This window comes from Saccopteryx leptura, chromosome 4 (genome assembly GCF_036850995.1).
Source record: "Saccopteryx leptura isolate mSacLep1 chromosome 4, mSacLep1_pri_phased_curated, whole genome shotgun sequence".
NCBI lineage: Eukaryota > Metazoa > Chordata > Mammalia > Chiroptera > Emballonuridae > Saccopteryx > Saccopteryx leptura.
Window position 1 is genome coordinate 30,555,599 of NC_089506.1, and position 24,442 is coordinate 30,580,040.

A 24,442-nucleotide genomic window follows, 5' to 3' on the forward strand; every position below is an offset into this window, starting at 1 on the left:
CATTTATCAGGTCCAGTAGTTTTTTGACTGGGTCTTTAATGCAGGGGTAATCAACTTTTTTATACCTACCGCCCACTTTTATATCTCTGTTAGTAGTAAAATTTTCTAACCTATAGTAATGGTGATTTATAAAGTAGGGAAGTAACTTTACTTTATAAAATTTATAAAGCAGAGTTACAGCAAGTTAAAGCATGTAATAATTACTTACCAAGTACTTTATGTCGGATTTTTGCTAAGTTTGGCAGAATAAATCTTTATAAAACTACTTACGATAGTTAAATCTATCTTTTTATTTACACTTTGGTTGCTCCACTATCGCCCACCACTAGTGACTACCACTGATTTAGGACTTTCCACATACAGTATCACATCATCTGCAAATAATGATAGTTTTACTTCTTCTTTTCCAATTTGGATGCCTTTTATTTCTTCTTCTTGTCTGATTGCTGTGGTTAGGACTTCCAGGACTATGTTGAATAAGAATGGTGAAAGGGGGCACCCCTGCCTTGTTCCTGATCTTAAGGGGATTTCTTTTTGCCCATTGAGTATGATGTTGGCTGTGGGTTTGTCAGAGATGTCCTTTATCATGCTGAGGTATGTTCTCTGTATTCCCACTTTGCCGAGAATTTTGATCATGAATGGGTGCTGGATTTTATCAAATGCTTTTTCTGCATCTATTGAAATTACCATGTGGTTTTTCTCCTTTCTTTTGTTTATGTGATGAATCACATTGATTGATTTGCGAATATTGTACCAGCCTTGCCTCCCAAGAATAAATCCCACTTGATCATGATGTATGATTCTTTTCGTATATTTCTGGATCTGGTTGGCTAATATTTTGTTGAGGACTTTAGCATCTAGATTCATCAGGGATTTTGGCCTATAATTTTCTTTCTTTGTGTTGTCTTTTCCTGGTTTTGGAATCAGAATTATGCTCGCCTCATAAAAGGAGCTTGGAAGTCTTCCTTCCTCTTGAATTTTTTGAAATAGCTTGAGAAGGATAGGAGTTAGTTCTTCTTTGAATATTTGGTAGAATTCACTTGTGAAGCCATCAGGCTCAGGAGTTTTGTTTGTTGGGAGTTTTTTGATAACTGTTCAATCTTATTTGTTGTAATCGGTCTGTTTAGGTTTTCTGGTTCTTCCAGATTGATTTTTAAAAGATTATATATTTCAAGGAATTTGTCCATTTCATCTAGGTTGTCTAATTTTTTGAAGACAGTTCTTCATAGTATTTTCTTACAATCCTTTGTATTTCTGTTGTCTCAGTTGTTATTTCTAATTTTATTTTTTTGAGTCCTCTTTTTTTTTTTTTCTTGGTGAGTCTAGTTAAAGGTTCATTGACCTTGCTTACCTTTTCAAAGAACCAGCTCCTGGTTTCATTGATCCTCTGTATTGTTTCTTTAGCCTCTATGCCATTTCTTTCCGCTCTGATCTTTATTATTTCCTTCCTCCTAATACCTCTGGGCTTTACTTGCTGTTCTTTTTCTAGTTCTTTTAGATGCAAGGTTAAGTTGTTTATTTCAGCTTTTTCTAGCTTCTTAAGGTATGCCTGTAATGCTATGAACTTCCCTCTCAGGACTACTTTTGCTTTGTCCCATAAATTTTGAGTTGTTTTAGACTCATCATTCATTTCTAGGAATTTTTTTATTTCTACTTTGATCTTATTGTTAATCCATTTGTTATTTAATAACATGCTATTTTGTTTCCAAGTGTTTGAGAATTTTTGAGCTTTTCTGTTGTGGTTGATTTCTAGTTTCATGCCATTGTGATCAGAGAAAATGCTTGATATGATTTCAATCTTCTTAAATTTGTTGAGACTGCTTTTGTGCCCTAACATGTGGTCTATCTAGAGAATGTACCATGAGCACTTGAAAAGAATGTATATTCTGCTGCTTTAGGGTGAAAGGTTTTGAAGATATCTATTAAATTGAGTTGATCTAGTGTGTCCTGTAAGTCTGCTTTTCTTTGTTAATTTTCTTTCTTGAGGATCTATCTAGTGATGTTAGTGGGGTATTGAAATCCCCTACTATTATAGTATTGCTGTTGATCTCTCCCTTTATATCCATCAAAGTCTGCTTTATATATTTAGGTGCTCCTATATTAGGTGCATAAATATTTATAATGGTTATATCTTCCTGTTGGATTGGTCCCTTTATCATTATGTAGTGACCTTTTTTTTTATCTCTTACTATACTTTGTTTTAAAGACTATTTTGTCTGATATAAGTATTGCTACCCTAGCTTTTTCTTCATTTCCATTTGCATGAAATATTTTTTTCCATTCTTTAACCTTCAGTCTATGTGCATCTTTTGTTTTAAGGTGTGTCTCTTGTAGACAACATATGTATGGGTCCTGTTTTCTTATCCACGCAGCTTCCCTATGTCTTTTGACTGAATCATTTAATCCATTTACATTTAAGGTTATTATTGATATGTAGTTATTTCTTGCCATTTTATTCTTTAAAGCTGTATTCTTCTTTTGCTATATTTTTTTCCCCTTTGATCTGTTTACAACAGGCCCCTTACCATTTCTTGCAGCATTGGTTTGGTTGTAATGAATTCCTTGAGTTTATTTTTTTTGGTTAGGAAGCTTTTTATTTCTTCTTTAATTTTAAACGATAGCTTTGCTGGATAATGAAGTCTTGGTTGTAGGTTCTTGTTCTGCATTACTTTGAATATTTCTTGCCATTCCTTTCTGGCCTCAAGTGTTTCTGTTAAGAAGTTGGATGTCATCCTTATGGGGCTCCTTTGTAGGTGATAGCCTTTTTTTCTCTAGCAGCTTTTAATATTTTCTCTTTATCACTTAGCTTTGGTATTTTAATTATGATGTGACTTAGTGTAGATTTCTTTGGGTTTCTCTTTAATGGAATTCTCTGTGCTTCTTGAATTTGTGTGACTTTTTCCTGCATCAATTTAGGGAAGTTTTCAGCTATGATTTGATTGAACCAAGTGTCTGTCCCTTGTCCTTTCTCTTCTTCAGGAACCCCTAATATGCAGATGTTATTTCTCTTCATGAGCTTTTTTTTTTCTTTTTTGTCAAAGAGCTCTCTTAGAATTTCCTCAGATTTTTTTAGTCTTTTTGCTGCTCTGCTTCCATGCCTTCATTTGTCTTGTCCTCTAACTTGCTTATTTGATCCTCAGCTTCATCCATCCTGCTTTTAATTCCTTCCATTGTGGTCTTCATTTCTGATATTGTATTTGTCATTTCTGACTGATTCTTTTTTATCATTTCAGTGTCCTTTTTTATACTTGCTATCTGTTTATTTAGGTGTTTGTTATGTCCATCTATTGTTGTTCTAAGATATTTGAGCATTCTAACAATCATTATTTTAAACTCTGCATCTGGTAATTTGGTTATATCTGACTCATTTAAAACCTTTTCTGAGGATTTCTCTTGATTCATTTGGGTTGCATTTCTCTGCCTTCCCATTTTGTTTGTGTATAAGAAGGGTGTGGCCAGTGCAGTCCAATGGCTGTGGTCTCTGTGTTCCCTAGGTGTGGTCTGTCTGCAGGCCTGCCACCCCCTCTGCTGCTGCCTTCGGCATTTGGGTATGGACATTGCTGGCGCCAGCCCCCTGTGGCTGTCAGCTGTTGCTGTGGTTTCTGCTTTTCCTCCACAGAGGGGCTGTGTTCATGTTCCTGGGTCTACAAGCCTTGGCCGGCTTTGGCCTTTGCCCTGCCCCCACTGGTGGGGCTGTGCACCTATGCACCTCTGCTCAACCACGGGTCTTTGCCTCGTCCCAGACTTTTGCCCCGCCCCCGTGGGCAAAGTTGTGCTTGTGCATCAGGCGCCAAGCCCCTGCTCTGCGCGGCAGGCAGGGCTGCGTGCTCACGCTCAGCCGCAGGTCTCTGCAGTTTCCAGGCTTTTGCTTTTCCCCTGCAGGTGATATTACAGGTGGGACCGCTCTTGTTCTTTCAGCCCTGCAGCTGGGCCAGACCACTATTGTGCGCTCCTTCCTCCCCTGCCAGGCCAGCCTGAGCTCACGCTGGGCCTCAGTCTGGCTGCCCAGCTTCCGTGTCCTGCAGGTGCCCGCCCTCTGGCGAGCCCTCAGTAGTGTGGGGGGTACTGCAACTCAGAGCTAAGCACTCAATACTGTATTCCTGAAGGCTCTCTCTTTCTAAGCAACTCTGCTCTGAGTGCCATGGGGGAGCTTGTTTGGTTGGTGTACTGCTTCCCTTTGCTGGTATTGCTGGTTCCAGGGGAAATATTAACTTTAGATTTGGGGGGTGACTCAGCCCAGGGGTTAGGGTGGCTGTTCCTCAAAGTGTTTCTCCCTGTGCTTCCTAGATTACACTCTCTTCCTGCTACTCCAGTCCTCTCATCTGTCCCTGTCCCCCAGGGCCCTGGTTGAGTGGTTGTGAAAGAGGTTTTCTGCGCAGCCCCTTTAAGAAGAATCCTGGGTCTGAGAAATCTGTCTCTGTGTCACAAACAGTATCTTGACTTGTTTTGCAGCTAAATACTGTCCATACGCTTCTTCTAGGCTCTTGGGCTGCAGGCTGGGGTTTTGTTTTTGGGGCCCAGGACTCTCCCCTCTCCACTAAACTCACTTCCTGCCACATGAGTCTCTCCGGCCTGCCATTCACTTTCAGGGGCTGGGCAGCCTTCTCTGCATTTCCACTTTTCCTACCAGTCTCAGTGTGGCTTCTTCAGTGTTCCTTGGTTGAAGAGTCCTCTTAGTTTAGTCCAAAGTTTGTTTTTCCAGATAATTGTTCTTAAAATTAAGTTGTAATCCACTTTGGTTCTGAGAGGTGGAAGTTGGTACGTCCGCCTACTCCATTGCCATCTTGCCGCCCTTCTTTTCTTTTCTTAATATAAGCATTATAGTGCTATGAGTTTTCCTTTAAATACTGCTTTATAACACCCCAGAAATTTCATTTTCATTTATCTCAATAATTTTGAATATATTATTTCTTTGACTCATGAGTTATTTAGTACTATGTTACTTTGTTTTATAGTGTCTGGGGAATTTTCTAGCAATTTTAGTGTTATGGATTTTTCATTTATTCCAATGTATTCAGAGAACATACTTTGTATGGTTTTAATTCTTTTATATTTTTTGACACTTGTTTTAGGGCCCAGAGGGTGTTCTATATTAGTAATACATACACTTGAATATAATCTGTATTCTGCTATAATTGGGTAGAGTGTTTTTAAAATAGCTTATAATTATTGACAGATGTTGAAGTCTTCTATATTCTTACTGATTTCTGCATACTTGTTCTGTCAATTATTTAGAGAGGAATATTGAAATCCTTGGCTGTAACAGCCTATTTGCCTATTTTTCCTGGCAGTTCTATTAGCTTTTGCTTTATGTATTATAAAACTCTGGAATTCGGTCTATCGATGTTTAGGATTGTTCCGTTCAGTTGCTATATTGATGCCTATATTATTATGAAGTAGCTCTCTTTATACCTGGTAAATATTCTGTTCTGCAATTAGACATTAATATAGTTACTCCAGATTTCTTTTGATTAGTCAGCATGAGAAATCTTTTCTCATCCTTCTACTTTTTATCTATAAAGCAGCGTATAGGTGTGGGCAGCATATAGTTGGGTCTTACTTTTCTTTTTATCTAGTCTGCCAATCTCTGCCTTTTAATTGAGTTGACCTGTGATACTGTACCACTTCAGTATGCTTTCGTTCCTCTTCCCATGCATTTTGTGCTCTTGATGGTGTTCTTATACATATGTTATGAGCCCTACACTACACTGTTATTATTTTTGCTTTTGATTGTCTTTAAAAGAGATTTAAATAATAGAAAAAGTCTTTATATTTATGCACATAGTAACCATTTCTGGTGTTCTTTATTTTTTTGTGTGAAGTCAGATTTCTATCTGGTATCATTTAATATCTGGTTGAAGTACTTTTCACATTTCTTAAAATGCAGGTCATCCAGTGACAAGTACTTTTAGCTCCTGTATATCTGAAAAAGTATTTTGCCTTGAATAATAACTGTGTAAAGCATTCTAGGGTGAAGTGTTTTCCCCGTTTTACAATGTCTGGCTTACATTGTTTTTGCTGAGAAATCTGTTGTTGTCTTTTTATCTTCTACTTGTAATGTGTGTTTTTACTCTTTGGTTGCTTGTAAGATTTTTCTCTTCATCTATGATTTTTAGTATTTGATTATAATGTGTCTTGGCGTGCTTGTGATTTGTTCAACTTTTTCAGTTTATGATTTTATAGTTTCAAATTTAAAGACCAATTTCATTATGTCTTCAAAAATTTTTTTGTTGGTTTTATAATGTTTTGTTTATTTAAAATATAATAATTAGGTGCTTTATTGAATTATATGCTCATATATGTCACATGTAGCACACCCAGACATTAATTGACCTACATAGTAAGGAAGCTTTTCTGTCCTGACCCTCCTAAATCCCAGACTCTTTTTCTTTTTCAATTGCAGTTTACATTCAGTATTATTCTGTATTAGTTTCAGATGTACAACATAATGTTAGAAAATTATGTACTTTACAGAGTGATACCTTGTTGTTTCAAGTACCCACATGGCCTCATACATAGTTATTAGAATATTAGTGACTATATTCCTTATGGTGCACCCTATATCTGTGACTATTCTGTAACCAAATTTTACTTTTTAATCCCTCCACCTTTTTCACCCATCCCCCAAATCCCTCTCCCCTTTGACAACTGTCAATGTGTTCTCTGTATCTATGAGTCTGTTTCTATTTTGTTATTTAGATTCCACATATGAATGAAATCACATAGTACTTGTCTTTCTCTGACTTATTTCACTTAGCATAATATCTAGGTCCACCCATGTTGTCACAAAAGGTAAGACTTAATTGTTTTTTATTGCCAAGTACTATTCCATTTTGTAAATGTGCCACAACTTTTTTATCCACTCATTTATTGATGGGCACCTGGGTTGTGTCCTATCTTGGCTATTGTAAATAGTACTGCAGTGAACACAGGGGTGCATGTATTCTTTCAAATTAGTGTTTTGGGTTTCTTTGTATATATTTCAGGAAGTACAATCATTGGGTCATAAGGCAGTTCCATTTTTAATTTTTTGAAGACCCTCCACACTGTTTTCCATAGTGGCTGCACCAGTCTGCATTCCCACCAACAGTGCAGGGGGCTCTCTTTTCTCTACATCCTCGCCAACGCTTGTCAATTTATTGATGACAGCCATCCTGAAAAGTGTGAGGCGGTATATCATTGTAGTATTGATTTGAATTTATCTGATGATCAGTTATGTCGAGCAACATTTTTCTGTTTTTCTCTTTCCTGTCTGTCAGGGATTCTGAGTACATCTATGTTTGATAACTTGTAGTTCTCTCACATCTCATTTATTTGCCTTGATTATTTTATTGTTTATTTTCTGTGTTTAATTAAAATAGTTTGTATTCTTATTTTTCAAGTTCATTCTTCTTTTGTAGTATCTGATTTGCTGTTAATTCCATCCAGTGTAATTTTCATCATAGACATTGTATTTTTTACCTCTGTTAAGTTCTATTTCTTTTTTGTATCTTGTATGTCTCTACATAGCATGTTTAATCTTTACTCTGGCTTCTTGAACATATGGGATGCAGTCATAACTTCTAATGTCCTTGTCTAATTCTATTATCTGTGTCTTCTTAATCATTGTTGACTAATTTTTTCCCCCTTGTTATGGATCATATTTTCCTGCTTCTTTGCATGTCTTGTAGTGAGTTTTTATTGGATACCAGAAATTGTGTTTTTTTCTTGTTGGATACTAGATATTTTTAGATTTCTATTGATGAACTTTGTTCTAGTTGTGCTTATATTTCTTGAACAGTTTATAATTTGGTGCTTTTGTTTTTTTTTTAAGCTCTATTAGAAAGAACTAGAGCAGCGTTTAGCCTAAGGCTAATTTGGCTCTATTACTAAGGCCAAACCGCTTCTGTTTATTCTATTCAGTGCCTTAGCATTATGGAGTTTTCCACTGGAAATGGTAGGAACAGGCAGTCCTCCCAGTCCTGTTGAGTTGTGGGATATGTTCTTACCAATTCTTACAGCGACTCTTTCTCTGTCTTCAAGTGGTTTACTTGTGTGCATTCAAGGATCAGTAGTCAACTGAATATTTGAGAAGTTCTGTGTGTGCTCTCCTTCTGGTTCTTTGCTAAGTGAACTCTAGCTGCCTTGGCTTTTTCTGATAACCAGATCCATTTTCTCAACTCAAGGAGACCTCTGAGCTTTGCTTGTGTTTTCTCACTCCTCATCATGATCTGTTGACTTTCACTCGGCAGCAAATGGGGACAATTGTAGAGCTTACCTTATTTGTTTTCTGTCTCAGGTATCATTGTTCTCCTTGTCTGATGTCTCTATAAAAAATGGTGCTTAATATTTTTTGCCTGGTATTCTGGTCGTTATAGCTGGGAGAATAAATCTGGTCCCTGTTACTCCCCCATGGCTAGAGTGGAAGTCAGAACTAATGGCTGTGTCATTCCATCGAGTGGATGTGCCATAACTTGGCTGTTCTCTAATTCTTTAACGTTTAGGTTGTTTCTAAGTTTTTGATATGCACTGATAACATTGTAATGTATGTCTCAATAGTTATGCATTTTTTCCAGTTGGAGGATAAATTGCTAGAAGTGTGATTACTAGGTTGAAGTATATAATCCTTTTTATGATTCTTGATAACAATTCCAAATGAATTTGTAAAATGGTACTGATAGTATGAAGGTGCCAATTTCAACATAACCTCACTAATGTTGGATGCTTTATTCAAAATTCTATCATTAGTATATATAAAATTGCATATCAAGCTTGCATTAATTTTAATTGGTTTAAAGATTGTTTCATGTAATATCATACAGCTTTTAATAGAAATTTTTAGTACTATTAAAAACTTACAATTATAAGGAAAAATTTTACATCTTATCACTCTTGTTCATATTTACTATATTCTTTTTCTAAAGACCATAGAACAGATAAAATTAATATTAATTAGTAAATTTTTAGAAGTTATATGATTAGACTTAAAATCCAGAAGCTGTAAAAAACAAGATTGATAAATTCAACTACCTAAGATTTATAAACTTATGCTTGGAGAAAAGCATTGTATAATAAGACAAATTACAAAATGGGGAGAATATTTCAACTGATACACAGACACAGCTAATAGTGAAGAAAAAACCAGTTGTTCATTAGAATAGCCAAAGGACTGAACAGAAGAAGAAATAGTATTTTCTTAAATATCAAAAGTTGCTTGACTAATACGTTTAAAAAATAAAGGAAGTTAAAATTATTTAAGATATAATTTTTCACCTAGCAGTTTGGCTAACATGCATAAGTTGGACCTTGTGGGTGAGGCCTTGAGGAAATTTATTTATTTATTTTTATTTTATGAGAAAGAGGTAGGGAGAGAAACAGGGAGAGAAAGAGAGAGAGAGAGAGAGAGAAATATCGATTCATTTTTTCACTTAGTTGTGCACCCATTGATTGATTCTCATATGTGTCCTGACCAAGGCTCAAACCAATGATCTCAGTCAGAGTCTAACTGGCACCCTCAGGAGTAAGCCAGTGCCCACAGGATTGAGCCAGCAACCTCAGCACCGCGGGAGAGTGTCTATTCACTGCGCCGCTGACCAGGGCAGGAAATCTTGTATGTTGCTGGCTGGTGTGCTGAATTGTAACCACCATTATGGAGGACAATTTGACAGTGCCTTATAAAACTGAATGCATTTACCATCTCATACATAGTTCTACTTTAGGGAAATTATACGTATATCTTTACCCATTGATATTATTCATTATAATAATAGCATTATTATAAAGTAATTCTTGATAGCATTTTTAAATAATAAAAATTAGCAAAATGAAAGTATCAGTTGAGTACTGTTCAGTGAAGTATAGGACATCCTTGCAATGTAGTTTTGTTACCTGTACAGAAAATGAGTTGGTCCTCTATGTATGGTTTAGGAAGAGATTTAGATAACTGAAAAAAGTGATGTGCTGCCTAGCCAGACGGTGGCGCAGTAGATAAAGCATTGGCCTGGGATGCTGAGGACCCAAGTTTGAAACGCCAAGGTCGCTGGCTTGAGCATGAGCTCACTAGCTTGAGTGTGAGGTCGCTAGCTTGAGTGTGGGATTGTAGACATGACCTGATGGTCACTGGCTTGAAGCCCAAGGTCACTGGCTTGAGCAAGGGGTCACTCACTCTGTTGTAGCCCCCCCCATAAAGGCACATATGAGAAAGCAATCAATGAACAACTAAGGTGCCACAACTATGAGTTGATGCTTCTCATCTCTCTCTTCCTGTCTGTCTGTCCTTGTCTGTCCCTTTCTATTTCGCTTAAAAAAAAAAAAAAAAAAAAAAAAAAAAAAGGAAGTGCTGAGTAGTGTTTCTGGTATGTTAACATTTATGTGAAAGAATCAACAACAAAAACACATTTTGTTCTTGCTTATATTTGCATGAATAAATATTGTAAGATATAAGAAATTAGTAAAAATGGAAATTTAAGGAAGGAAAAAGAAGTAGACAGAGATGAGATTAGCAGACTTCTCAGTGTATTCAATTTATATCTGTTTGACTTTTGAACAATGTGAAAATTAATGTAAGACATTTATAGTACCTACTATGTTCTAGTTAACAAGAATGAATTTCTAGCTTAATGATTATTAATATAAAATTTTTCTCTTTAGATAAAAATACTGCATTGAGAGATGGACTTCTAGTATTCTTCTTCTTAATTGTTCCCCTTATTGTATTTGCTGCTTTTGTCTTCATGAAGAGAAATCAACTACGGAAAAGCTGCTTCAGAAAGAAGAGATCACAAACATATGAGTACTTAAATTTTTTTCTTTTAAACTCATATAAAATAATTTAAAGTAATTATGATGATGATATCATTATAATTTATATTATAAAGGCTGGTTTAAAGATAGGGTTATAACTTACCTTTATTCTTTTGACATGATTAGCAGGGGTTAAAGGATAGTGATGACTCAGCCATTTCTTAAAAGGGTAAGGGTGAAAGGATCCTGGTAACCATCCTGTATACTACTGAAAATGGCCCTTAGAGTTCATTTTGCTTGACATTGATTCCTACTAGTGGAGTAAGTAGGACTTTGGGCTACAGTTTCCAATTTGGGCTTTTTTTTTTTTTTTTAATTGATAAGAAAGGTACAAAGAGACAGAGAGAGAGACAAGAAGGGAGAAAGAGACAGAGGAGAGAGATAAGAAGCATCAACTTATAGTTGCTTCACTTTAGTTGTTCATTCATTGCTTCACATTTGTGCCTCGACTGGGGGGCCCAAGCTGAGCTAGTGACCTGTTGCTCAAGCCAGTGACCTTGGGCTCAAGCCAAGGACCTTTGGAATTCAAGCTAGCAATGTTTGGGCTCACACCAGTGGCCTTGGGATTATGTTGATGATTTTAGGCTCAAGTCAGCAAACCCGTGCTCTAGCTGGCGACCTTGGGATTTTGAACTGGGGACCTCAGTGTGCCAGGTTGATGCTCTGTCCAATGTGCTGCCACACTGATCATGCCTAATTTGAACTTCTTAATCTTTTTAATGAGAGATTAAAATATGGGATAAAGATTTTTAAATGTTGAAAATTTTTTTTCTATGTCTATTTCAAGGATCAGTTTTCACAGAGGAAGAGCTTTTCAAATCAGTTTTGGAAACAGATTTTGTGAATGACAAGCTCTTAAGTTTTGGTGGAAGATAGGGTTGTCATAATTCATACAACTGACATGTCTAATCTATGTGTTGGGCTCTTGTATAACTGTCTTTCAGCTGTCACTTATATGTTGGCATTAGAATGTAGCATAGATTAGCATGGACCTTGTAATCATATCTGAATTTCAGGTCCAGTTTGTCATTTGTTAGAATTATGGACTAAAATAATAAGTAAAACTCTTTGAATCTTGGTTTACTTCTAAAATGAGAACAATAATACTACCTATCTCTTAAAGTTGATGTGAGGATTAAATAAGGAAATATTAACAAACAAAAATCTTAGTACATTGAAATTATTTAAAAATGAATTTTTATCATGTTAAGGACTTCAAAATATACATATTTCTTTTTTATTGCTTATGTTTACTTCGTTGCCCTATTTTTCTCACTTATTGCAGAGTATTTTCCTAGAGTAGCTTTTAATTTTTAACATCTTCTAAAACAGATTTGTCTTCTAATTCTTTCTTTCTTTTACTTACACACTTCAGACTGACCAAACCATGTAATTCCCCAATCTGCATCTCTGAAATTTTAGTTCTATAACTACAACTATCCATCTCTTCCCAGCTGGCTTGCTGTTGCCTCAGCACGTCTGAAACTTAACTGGTATCCTTCCCACTAGCTCATTTGCTCCTCTCGGCTTCATCATGTTTAGAACGTTAACTTCAAGTTTTGTACACGCAACCTAAGAATGTGCTTTTACTCTTCTCTGGTTTGAGAAGACTTGAGGAGAAAGCTTTGGTCACATTGGCCTAATTGGCAAAGGTTTATAATTTCTTAGAAATTCAGTTTGCTTAATTGTGAAATGGGGCTAATAAAACTTTCTGAACTGTAAGAATTAAAAAATATGTGAAAACTGTTAAAAGTGCAGGGGGAAATTTAGCTATTGTCATGATCTTCATCATCATCGCTACCAACATCATTGTTCTGTTTTTGGGAAAATGAGCGGTATGTGTAATATGTCATACAGAAATGTTTTTATCTTAATTTAGCTCACAAGTAATTCTATCTTTCAGGTCAGACAGCAAAAATCAAGGAAAAGTTTCTAGGCACCCCGTGAGTGTTCCTCGACATGTCTCTCCAGTGACTCCTCCCAGAGAAGTTGTAAGTTTAAAACAGAAAATTCTGTTTCTTTACTATTATAATGGATTCACATTTTTAAAAATGAAAAATTTAGAAATGTGGTCTGTGGGTTAAGGAAATAGGAGTAGGGTCCCTGGCTCAGAGGAGAGGAAGACATCTAGCTAATAAGAATTCTTTGCTAATCAAATGTCAAAATAACCTGGGGATGTTTTCTCTGAACATATGTACCCTGATTTATCAATGTCACCCCATTAAAATTAATTTAAAAAAAAAGAATTCTTTGCCTTGAAACCCAGATTGGGAAATAATGTGGGGCCCATGCTCTCGCCGGGTTTTTCTGTATCTTCTCTCCGTCTTCAGTGCCTGGCTTCCCTCAGACATGTTACCAAAGACCTGAGCTGAGCTCGTGGAATGCACTTAATAGTCTCAGCAATGGGACTAGTAATCACTGCGTCTCTGCGTGGACTAGGAAGTATTAGGATAATGATATATTTCTTATCTGCATCTATTCCTAAGAAATATGTAACATTACTTTGTATGTTTTATATTTTACTTTTATTTTTAAATTAGATTTATCAAAGGTGACATTGGTTAATAAAATTAGATAAGTTTCAAGTGTACGATTCTGTGGTGCATCATCTGTATACTGCAATGTGTGCCCACCACCATATATGGGACCCCTTTCGCTTTTTACTACTATCCTCTTCCTCTTCCTGCGGGTAACCACCGTACTGCTTTGTGTGTCTATGAGGGTTTTTTTGTTTTCCTTAGTCTCCCTATTCTACTCCTTGTTTGTTCATTTGTAGCTTTTAGTTTTATATCCCACAGAGAAGTGTATGATTTTACTTTGTATATTTTTAAGCTTTGCATAATATTTTGTTTGATGTTTTACACATTCATCTGTAACCTACTTTTTTCTTCAACATTACTTTTTGATTTATCACTATCAGTACATGTAGTCTTTGTTCATTCTTTTTCACTGTTGACATTGTGTTATATAAATACCACACAATTTTAAAATCCATTCTCATTACGAGATTCCAATTTTCCATCAGGCTGAGATGAACATTCAATATATATATTTGTCTTCCCATGCATGTATATGAGTTCTGGTGCTTCACTGTCTAATATAGTAGTTTCTATCCACATGTGACTGTTTAAATTTTATTTTAAATTAAATAAAATTAAGAATTTTATTCCTTATTCACATTTTAAATCACATGAATAGATCACATGTGACCACTGAGCACTGTGAGGGACAGCAAAGATACATACAGTTAGTTCATTTCCATCACTTCAGAAAATTTTATTAGCGACCACTGACCTAGGGGCACATAGGAATCAAATTTATGGGTTGAAAGAGATGTGAATATTTACTAGCAATTATCAAATTGTTTTCCAAAGAGGTTACACTAAGGAGTGACTGTATCATCAATGGTGTATGAACATTCCTGTCAGTCCACATCTTTTTCAACATTTGGTATAGTCAGACTTTTTAAAGTCTTTCCAATTTATGTGAAGTGAAATGATTATTTTTTCTCATTTTTTTATATATATGGAATCTCCCTATTTTATTCCTTTTTCCCCAATAAAAAAGAAACTAAATATTATTATGCCCCTTTCTTCCTTAATTATATGTCTTCAAGATTTTTCCATATTACTGCATTAGCAGGATAATCACAGTCTCCATGTATACAACTTAGAAATTATGTTATTTTTCATCCTTGACATATTATTTTTTGTTGTTGTGATAAAATATTATGCCATAAAATTTACCATTTTGATCAATTTTAGGTATATAGTTTAGTGAAATTACATTCATAATGTACAGTCATCACCATTCTCTTTTTATTTTTGAAATTTTTTCATTACTCCAAACAGAAATTCTGTACCCATGAAGCAGTAACTGCCATCTCTCCTCCTCCTATAAACTGAGAATCTGCTTTGCCATTTCTGTAAAAGGGGCTGTTGGAACTTTGATAGGGATTATGTTGAATCTGTAGGTCACTTTTGGTTGACAGATATTGACAATGCCGAGTCTTTGAAACCATGAGCACTAGTTGTCTTTCCATTAATTTAGGTCTAACTTAATTTTTTCTGCAATAGGTTGTAATTTCAATGTACAAGTCTTTGACCTTCTTGGTTAAATTTATTCCTTGGTATTTTATCCTTTTGAATGCTAGAGTAAATGTAATTGTTCTCTTAATTTCCTTTTCAGATTGTTCATTGCTGGTGTATAGAAACAAAGTTTATTTTTTCATGTTCATTATATATTTTGCATTGCTGCTGGATTAATTTCTGAGCTCTAGTAGTTTTCTTTTTCTTTTTGAATTTTCTTTTTATATATAGGATCATATCTGCAAATGGAAGTAATTGTACTTCTTCCTTTCCAATTTAACTATTATTTATTTATTTATTTATTTATTTCAATTGCTCTAGCTAGAGCTTCCAGTACTGTATCACAGAGCAGAAGTAAAATTAACATCCTTGTATTATTACTGATCTTAAGGGGAAAGCTTTCAGTTTCCTTGGCATATTTATAAATTTCTCCATGTTCTTCTTGTGAAATCCATTTGATGTTTAGAAGTCCTCAAAACAGTCCCTGAGAGCTGTTTTTATGTGTTCAGCTCTTAATATTTGAGTTCTTATGTATGAGATTGGGAAAGACAATTTCTTATCTATAATCTATTTTAAAAACATATACTATGGCAATATCAGGGTTTTTTTTTTTTTGTTTGTTTAATATGGACCTTATATCTTCCGGTGTTTTAGCTCTAGATTTTGGTTTTGTGGTTATCGTGAGGTTTGTATAAAACGCCTCATAGGTGAAATAGTCCCTTTTTTCTGCTAGCTTCTTTTCTTCATTTGCCTCTCCAAGGTGAGCCCTTTTCCTCTTCCACTTTTATGGTTTTGTTGTTGCAACAGCCCTTTTAGAGCATGCTTGTTACCAAATTGAATTAGGTGTTGTTATTTTAAGTGCTTCCCCCTGTAACCTTTATGTTGTAATAAATGTTTAATACCCTGTTTTGCAACACAGCTGACATTTTCTGATTCTCTCTGTCATCTTGGAGTTTTATGTGCTTTTCTCCTTCCACTTCAGATGAAAGAGCTCCTTTCGATATTTCTTGTAAGGCAGTTTTTGTGGTGAGGAGTCCCTCCGCTCTTGTTTGTCTGGGAAGGCCTCTCCTTCACAGCTGAATATTAACTCCGCTGGATGATAGAGTACTCTTGCTTGGTAGCTTTTGTCTTTCACTGTTTTGCATATATCACTCCCTCTCTCTTGGCCTGCAGAGTTTCTGCTGAGAAATCTGATGATAGCCTGATGAGGGTTTCTTTGTAGGTTACCACTGCTCCCCCCACCCCCACCCCCCACCCCCTGGCTGCCTTTACCATTGATCTTTGACAATTTTGTTTTATTTATTTATTTTTTAACTTAAATTTTTTAAAATTGAATTTATTGGGCTGACCACTAGTTACCAACATTATTCAGGTTTCTGATGCTGTCGGAGCACATCCTGCTCACAGCACCAGATGCTGGATTGGGCCCATGTCCTGCTCACAGCACCAGATGCTGGATTGGGCCCACGTCCTGCTCACAGCACCAGATGCTGGATTGGGCCCATGTCCTGCTCACAGCACCAGATGCTGGATTGGGCCCACGTCCTGCTCACAGCACCAGATGCTGGATTGGGCCCATGTCCTGCTCACAGCACCAGATGCTGTCGGAGCACATCCTGCTCACAGCACCAGATGCTGGATTGGGCCCATGTCCTGCTCACAGCACCAGATGCTGGATTGGGCCCACGTCCTGCTCACAGTGCCGGATGTCAGAGCCCACCTGCTCCACAAGGGCTGGGCTAGGTGGTGAGATTCCCCAGGGGAAGAAAGCACTGGGAGCTGAAGGAAGAGGAGACCTGCTGCAGTGCTGTAGTCCATGCTGTACTCCAAGCAGTCCTGCATTTTCCCCCTTTCCTGGCAGTGCCGTAGCAGTAATTATAGGGCTCGGGACAGTAGTGGCATGGGCCAGCATTATATCAGTGCTAGGGCTGATATTATGACCTACATAGCAGTTGCTGAGCTAGGCAGCCCCGAAATGCATGGGAGCTGGAGCAGAGCCACATGGCCCCAAAATGCGTGGGCACCAGAGCCAGGCAGCACTGACAGGTGTGAGAGCTGGATGACTTCTGTGTCCGGTGCCTCCATCCTGGATCTCACTGTCATCTCCCCCGGCAGGTGTCCAATTCTCCAACACATCTTCCGTGCAGAGTGCTGTATGTTCACCCACCCAGTCAGTAGCTATCCATCACCTCTTATCCCCCTGTACCCTCCTGTACTTCCCACCACCCAGCAGTCACCACACAGTTCTGTGGGTCTATGAGTTTCTCTCTCTCTCTCTCTCTCTCTCTCTCTCTCTCTCTCTCTCTCTTTTGTTGACAGTTTTAATATAATGTGTCTTAGAGAAAGTATTTATATTTTGGATTGAGATAATGAAGTATTCTGTTAGTTTCTGTACTTTTATGTTCAGTTCGTTCCCTAGCTTTGGGAAGTTCTCATCTATTATTTATTGAAATAGGCTCTCTCTTCTCCTTCTGGGATACCCATTATTTTTATGTTGCCCTTCCTAATGGTGTCCCATAATTCTCATAGAGTTTTTTCATTTAAAAAAATATTTTAGTTTTCACTTCTCTTCCACCTGAATAATTTCCAGTGCTTTCTAATGCGTCCCTTATCTCATGAATTGAGTTCTCCAGCTGTAGATTTCTATTTGGCTCTTTTTCTTTTGTAAAGAGATTTAAATTGTTCATGAATTTTATTCCTGAGCTCATTGAACTGCCTTTCAGAATTTTTTGGTATGGCATTGAGTTGCTTCGTAACAGCTATTTTGAATTTTCATCACTTTGAGTTTGATTTCTGGAGAATTATTTCTTTTTGTAATACCATGTTACTGTGTTTGTTTATGGTGCTTGAGAAGGGTTGTACCATTGTTTGTGAGTGATAAGTATATACTCCATTCTTTTTGGTAGCTTTATAACATTCTATCTTATGGATTTTCCACAAATTTAAAAACAGGTTGTTTCAAATCTTGTTAACACACAATATGCAGCATCAAGCATTGTTGTACATATGTGTCAATGTAAGAAATATCCAAACCTGCAAGACTCTTTCTGAGTTTATCTGAGCCAAACTGATGACAGTTGCCGGGAAGCAAAATCTCAACGGGTTGAAAAAATGCTCTGGAAAATGTCAATTTCTCCACTTATTTTATGAATCAGAATAAAGGGGAAGTTGTAAGGGGGTTACATGAAATAACATTGGTGATAAATTAGGGAGAAAGCAAAGTGGGAAAATCTTTGGTAGTGGATAAAAAGTAAAACATAGACACATATTTCTTTTACATAGACAGGTATAGGGTAGTTTAATAGGTAACAATTAACATGATGATAACAATGAGGGGATTTGTGGTCTTCTCTGGTGCTGTGGGTGTTCTTTGAAGGGTCTGGCAAAAAGGAAATGACATTGGCATTCCAGAGTTATGTTATCCTAAAAGCAGAAAGACAGCTTTTAAGGTCGAGAGTGGTCTTTGGCAGGACAGATACCAGCCCAGGACATGACTACCCAGCATGAACTGCTTTTAGTTAGAATATTTTCATTTCGGACCACCCTATGTTGTACGTTAAGTCTCCGAGTTTATAAGGCCCTCTAAGCTTGTTATATTTAGTATGTGGCCCCTTTTTTGTCCACTTGGGTTTTTGCATACAAAAGTATATGTAAATTCCAAGAAGTGGACTTGAAGTCTTTCTTTAAAGTGCTGCACCTATGACTTGATGGAAGGGGATGGAGACTTTTTTTTGCACCTCTTACCTATTTTCACAGTATAAACATACCACTCCATGGGGCCTCACCCACCCCTCAGTGTGTGTGTGTGTGTGTGTGTGTGTGTGTGTATCAGATTATTCCCTATTCCCTAACAGGGCCCAGAGAATATTCCAGCTCTTCTTCAACACAGCTTGTTTTGCCACTCACACAGCTTTAATAGATGGTGGAGAATACCTTAGTCAAGAACGCTTTATCAGTGATTTAGTAATTTCATCCGATCTTCCCTGACTTTTCCTAATATAATGTGATATGTGAAAAATGTTCTTATTTTTACTTTTTTATTTAAGGTTGTCTTATAGAGTCTGACTTTGTTGTAAAACTTTCTTTCAACTACCTTGTCAAGGAAGAATATAAAGTATTCAAAAATCAAGGGTCATAGATTAGTGGTATTTATAGTACCATTTGGGTACTGTATAGGTTTGGCAATTTATTTTTGGAAGGTTTTATTTAAAATATATTGACATAGGAAATATGTTACCTTATATATATATATATATATATATATATTATGTAAGATACTAAATATATAATCAGCTAACACATTGAATATAATTAATATTATAATACTTAAGTAATATTGAATTAAAAAATATATAGCCTTTAAAGAATTAACTTTTCCTTATTCAATGGTAATGATGTTGAATAAGCTAAATAATTTTATTGTCAGTATTATAAATAAGTTGTCTATTCATTGACTTTAAATATGTTGCTTTCTTTTATATGGAAAATAATAAACTATGTAGAAAATATATTGATGAGTGCATTGTAGTAATAACCTTTTCTCTTTTTTAGCCTATATATGCAAACAGATTTCCTGTACCAACTTACGCAGCCAAGCAGTCTCAGCAGTTCCCATCAAGGTCTGAAGTGAATTTGCTTAGATTACTTGACCAGAATAAAATCCAGGGCTACTGTCTAGTATTTTCCTTCCATTTTAATTTGATTTAGGACAAAAATTTATTGCCAACAGTTTTGATAGAGCACAATTTACAGAATAGCTTTTATGAATTTTATATGTTTTGTCATGTTAATGTGGCATCAAAATCAAATTTTAAAGAAACCTCAGGAAGGCAGTAAACTGCTGCTGCAGTTTTTGGTGTACATAAAGTTCAGAAAGAAGGACCTTTAAAATAATCAGCAATGGGAAACCAGATGGGTTGGACTAGGCACTGGAACCATCAAGGAAATGAGGAATTGTGGGGCTAAGGTCCAAGAGAGGAACACAGGGTGGTGATGATCCCAGCTTTTGGGACTGTTTTCTGTCATAGATATGTAAATTTATTCAGAAAGTGAGAACTGAGAGGTTGGTTTGCTGAGGAGAGCTTTCAAACAGACTCACAGGGCTGCAGGATGAATATGGAATATCGGAGCCCTGCCAGGAAGGAGATACCCTGGGACCTCCTAGGCTTTGTGTTGCAACCCCAGGGTAGTACTGAGCTAGATCCTCATTTTTATTACAAAGTTGTTTTTTTTTAATGCTGGACCCTCAATAAAAAAGAAAAGCCAGACATATACTAAAAAGGAAATCTGACTAAAACCAAGGAAGGCAGTTGACCATAGAAATAAACTTAGAAGGTATTTAGTTAATTGAGTCATCAGACATGGACTTTAAAATAACTGTGATGATTATGTCATGAAATAAATAGTCAAGAATGAGAAATTTAGCATAGAAATAGAAACTTAAAAAGAATCAAATTAAAGACCCAGTAGAAAGGAGAAAATTTATTACTAATATATATATTTTATATCACATAAAATGCATTCCACCTCTCCCGCCCCCAAAAGTTTTTCAAATTATAATTGAATTGTAACACTGAGGCATGTCCTCATGTTTTATAAGCTTTATAATTCAATAAGAGTGTGTTGCCTGACTTGTGGTGGCGCAGTGGATAAAGCGTTGGCCTAGAATGCCAAGGCCGCCAGTTCAAAACCCTGGGCTTGCCCAGTCAAGAAGTTGATGCTTCTTGCCCCCTCTCCTTTTTCTTTTTCTCTCTAAAAAAAAAAGAATGTGTTGAATCCAACCGAGCATCAAGAGAAGAATATGTAACTTGTGAGACAGATATATTTACCAGGTAATATAGTGTATTATTGGATTAGTGGTATACTAGAATTGACTGAAATGGTTAAGGAAAGGGTATCCAGAGGTAAAAATATGAGGATTGATAAGGACAGGTGTAGAAATCAGCCAGTTTGATTCTCATAGTGGATATTATGTTTGAGAGAGCTGGAATTTCAGCTCTATGTGTGTATATAGCTTTACACTTTCAGTAGTATCCTGCCCTTAAATCCTTGTTAGATGCTTAATTCACCTAGTGTCCTCACTTGTCTTTTACTATTTGATTTTTCAATTTCATGTGCTATTCTTTTTAAAACATAAACTGGAATCTTCACACAACATCATCGATAATAGAATACCAGTTATGTTATTTTAGACTCTTTGGTTAAAGAACCATTCATTGCATATCATATTACTAGTAATCTCAGAATATAGCGTACCCTTAGGAATGGTTAGCGTTGTAAAAGATGGGATTGTGTTGGGTTTGTGATGAATGCACCATTACTTCATTCAGTTGAAACACATGATCAGCTGTGTTTTTTCTTCTCACAGGCCTCCTCCACCACAACCGAAAGTATCATCTCAGGGAAATTTAATTCCTGCTCGTCCTGCTCCTGCACCTCCTTTATATAGTTCCCTCACTTGATTGATTTACCTTTCCTTTTGCAGATATCTTCAGGGAACTGAGCTAAGACATTTTTGTTCCTGATATTTTCTTGAAAATCCTTTCCTCCTGCTGCAACTATGACTGAGAACAAAACACTACAAAACAAACTTTACTAACACAGAGAAATAGAATTGAACAGTGGGAATTGAGAAATATAAGAAATTCAGTGAAGTCAGGGAATTTCGAGTAATTTTGTTTTCCGTCACTGAATAAGTCTTATTCAGTCATCTGTGAAGTTAAAGCACCTAACATGAATTGTTATTTTGAACATGTTACTGTAATGATTCTCACATTAACTGATTTGGTTTAAGTTTTGGTATTATGTACTTAAATGTAATTATAAATTTTGACCTTAGTTATCATTAATGGGGTTTCAGGTTGAACATGTGATAATCTAATGCCTGTGAAAACTAATTAACTGCCAATAATATCTAATATTTTTCATCTTACACAAACTAATCATCATATGCTAGAATCTCAAAGGTTTGTTCTGTCTTCCACAAAAACACAAATTCCACAATCAAGATTTCATAATATTACTTTTAAGTACAAAATACACTGAGTGTTATGTGTGTATTCACACACAGTTATTACCTTCCATTTTTATGATCATTCTGAGGATAAATGATTCTATGGATTCTATTCTTTGGATAATAGATTCTATGGATCTATGGATAATGACTATTAGAAAAGTTAATTTAATAATAGAGTTCTATTGTGAATCATGTTAAAATATGACAAGTTTTACAATAGCATTATTTTAATAAAGTATGAACTTTAAGGTACGAAGTATTTAATAGAACTCAGATATGCTGTTGATTTAGGGCTATAAAAAGCAGGATCAATTATATCTTCAATCAATTGAGCTGTTATAAAACCACTTGAGAATTTCATGAGCACTTTAAGTTTAAAATCTGAAACTTCAAAGCTTGCTATTAATATTATTTAGAATGTTTACATTTATTAAGGTGTGCTGGAACATGTCTCTCTTGACGCTAATATTTTCAGAGAAATTATGCTGGAGAAAGGAAAGAAGAAAAGATTTTTTTAGATAGCAAAAAAATATTATGTGATTCTGTGAGTTATCCCAATTGTGTTAAAAATGAATTTTTACTATGGAAGAAATGGTATGGATGGTAAAATTTTAAGCAGTTAAAAATTTAACATAACCTCTCATAATAAAGTTTAATAATAGAATTATTAATTCAATTTCATTAGTTTTTCCAAAAATATTTTTGGTTTCTGTATATATACATATACAAATATAACATTTACAATAAATAAAATACTTGAAATTGTGTTTTGTGTTTCCTAGTAACTTTACTCAGCTATTTATTATCTTATTAATTAAAACATTATATGAGGCAAAACTGCTATACTACTCAAACTTTTGCAGATATTTCACTAATTTTCTAGACTTCTGTCAAATTGTACATAATGGCTTTTTGTTATTAAAGAATAACATTAGTTTTGAAGAAGACAGCTACTTCAGTTCTCTGAAGATGGTACATTATTTTAATATCAGACACGCATTAAAAATTGTAAACAATCCCAAGTGAAGAATTTTTACTTCACTTTAAACCCCCAAATGTCATCATATAAGACAAAATGTTTGTGTCTTTCATTTAAGTCTCAAGTATTGGAATTGTAATTCAGACCACTGGAATTTTACAGTTGGTAATATATTATGTAATTTAAAACTTTTCTCAGAATGGGAATTTCTTGAATCTTTGAATATTTAGAAAAATTTTCTAAAAGACTATTTGATCAAATTAAATTCTTTTACTTTCATATATGTTTACAAATTTATATGCTTTTCACACTGGTTTGTCTTTGATTTATTTTGAATTCTATTAAAAATTGTAAAATTTCATTGTCATAGATGCTACTTCAAAGTTTGAAAATATTAAAGGGCTTCCTTACCATCTGCTGAAGGTGTTTTAATAATCCAAGATAAATTGTATGTAACTTTGATACAACTGTTTGACTACATGTTCACAAACTTACCTTGTTCAGTGTATTGCATTTTCCGTTCCTGTCAAGCGGATGCCAGGTCTCTAACCATATAGTTAATTAAGCACAGTGCAGGTTTGTAAGCACAAATCAGATTTTATTAAATTCCATAAATGTTTACTGAAACTCTATCATACCATCTTGAAGGTACCATATTAGGTAGTATGATATATAAGTTCTGGATCAGATTGCGCCTACTTTGGAGAGAGCTATATATAACACAAGGAAGATTAATATAAAGTCTACTCTGTTAAAGATTTCTTAAAGGTTAAGGAAAGGGAAATAACAAATTTATTCAAAATACCACTAATTGAAAAGTCTAAGCATTTATTGTAATTGTTTTTCTAATGATATGAAACAAGATTAAATCAGATTTTTTCCCCTCAACTACTGTCTAAAAGCAGTATTAGTGTAGCACTGGCTGTTCCTGTTGAGATAAAACTAGGTGTATATTTTTGTGGCCTTTTTTTTGCCCATGCTATTTTTGAGGTTTAGTTTGCTTTGTTGGAAGCCTATGCCTTCATAAAATTACATGTCACATGTCAGTGTAGATGTAGTGACACCCTAAATGAGCTTTTTTGTGTCCCACCACCCCTCCTTCCCTGGACCTTTTAGTTTGTGTATCTGCCTTTCTGTTAATTTGTATGAGAATTCGTTCTTGTTCTTTGGGATTTGAAAAGAATTCAAAGAGTGCATATAGGTGGAGGCTGGGGGTGAGGCTGGGAGGGAGGGTGCATTGCATTCCATGGGAATAAGGCAGTGTTCATTCAGGAAAGACCAGAACTCAAGGTGGCCAAAGCATTTCCTGTAGGAGAAAATAAATAGGTGGCAGCCTGGGTTCCAAATGTAGAAGGTTTTTAATACTGTTTTGAGGAATTTGGCTTGAATTTTCTATAGGAACATATATACTGCAACTATGGGTAAGAATCTTGTTCATCTCATTCACTACACAAATGAATGCTCAGTGTACTGGGAAGTTACTGAACAAGAGAAGGGCATCACACGAATTTTAGCCAAGGCCCTATGGAGAATCAGATGGATTGGAGGAAATATAGTATGTTAGACAGAGTCTGGTTA

The 24,442-nt window shown here is 35.6% G+C and overlaps 2 protein-coding genes across 2 annotated transcripts in view; both read left to right on the forward strand.

Annotated features, from left to right (window-relative positions):
• ADAM9 (ADAM metallopeptidase domain 9) overlaps window positions 1-22,652 on the forward strand; it is a 133,040-nt gene extending 110,388 nt beyond the window's left edge. Inside the window, exons 19-22 of the mRNA XM_066380389.1 lie at window positions 10,630-10,771; window positions 12,686-12,773; window positions 19,422-19,489; window positions 21,238-22,652. Coding sequence (XP_066236486.1) covers window positions 10,630-10,771; window positions 12,686-12,773; window positions 19,422-19,489; window positions 21,238-21,331 — 392 coding nt within the window. The 3' untranslated portion in view covers window positions 21,332-22,652. The remainder of the gene's footprint in view (window positions 1-10,629; window positions 10,772-12,685; window positions 12,774-19,421; window positions 19,490-21,237) is intronic.
• Window positions 22,653-24,281: 1,629 nt separating this feature from the next.
• ADAM32 (ADAM metallopeptidase domain 32) overlaps window positions 24,282-24,442 on the forward strand; it is a 104,367-nt gene continuing 104,206 nt past the window's right edge. Inside the window, exon 1 of the mRNA XM_066383595.1 lies at window positions 24,282-24,285. Coding sequence (XP_066239692.1) covers window positions 24,282-24,285 — 4 coding nt within the window. The remainder of the gene's footprint in view (window positions 24,286-24,442) is intronic.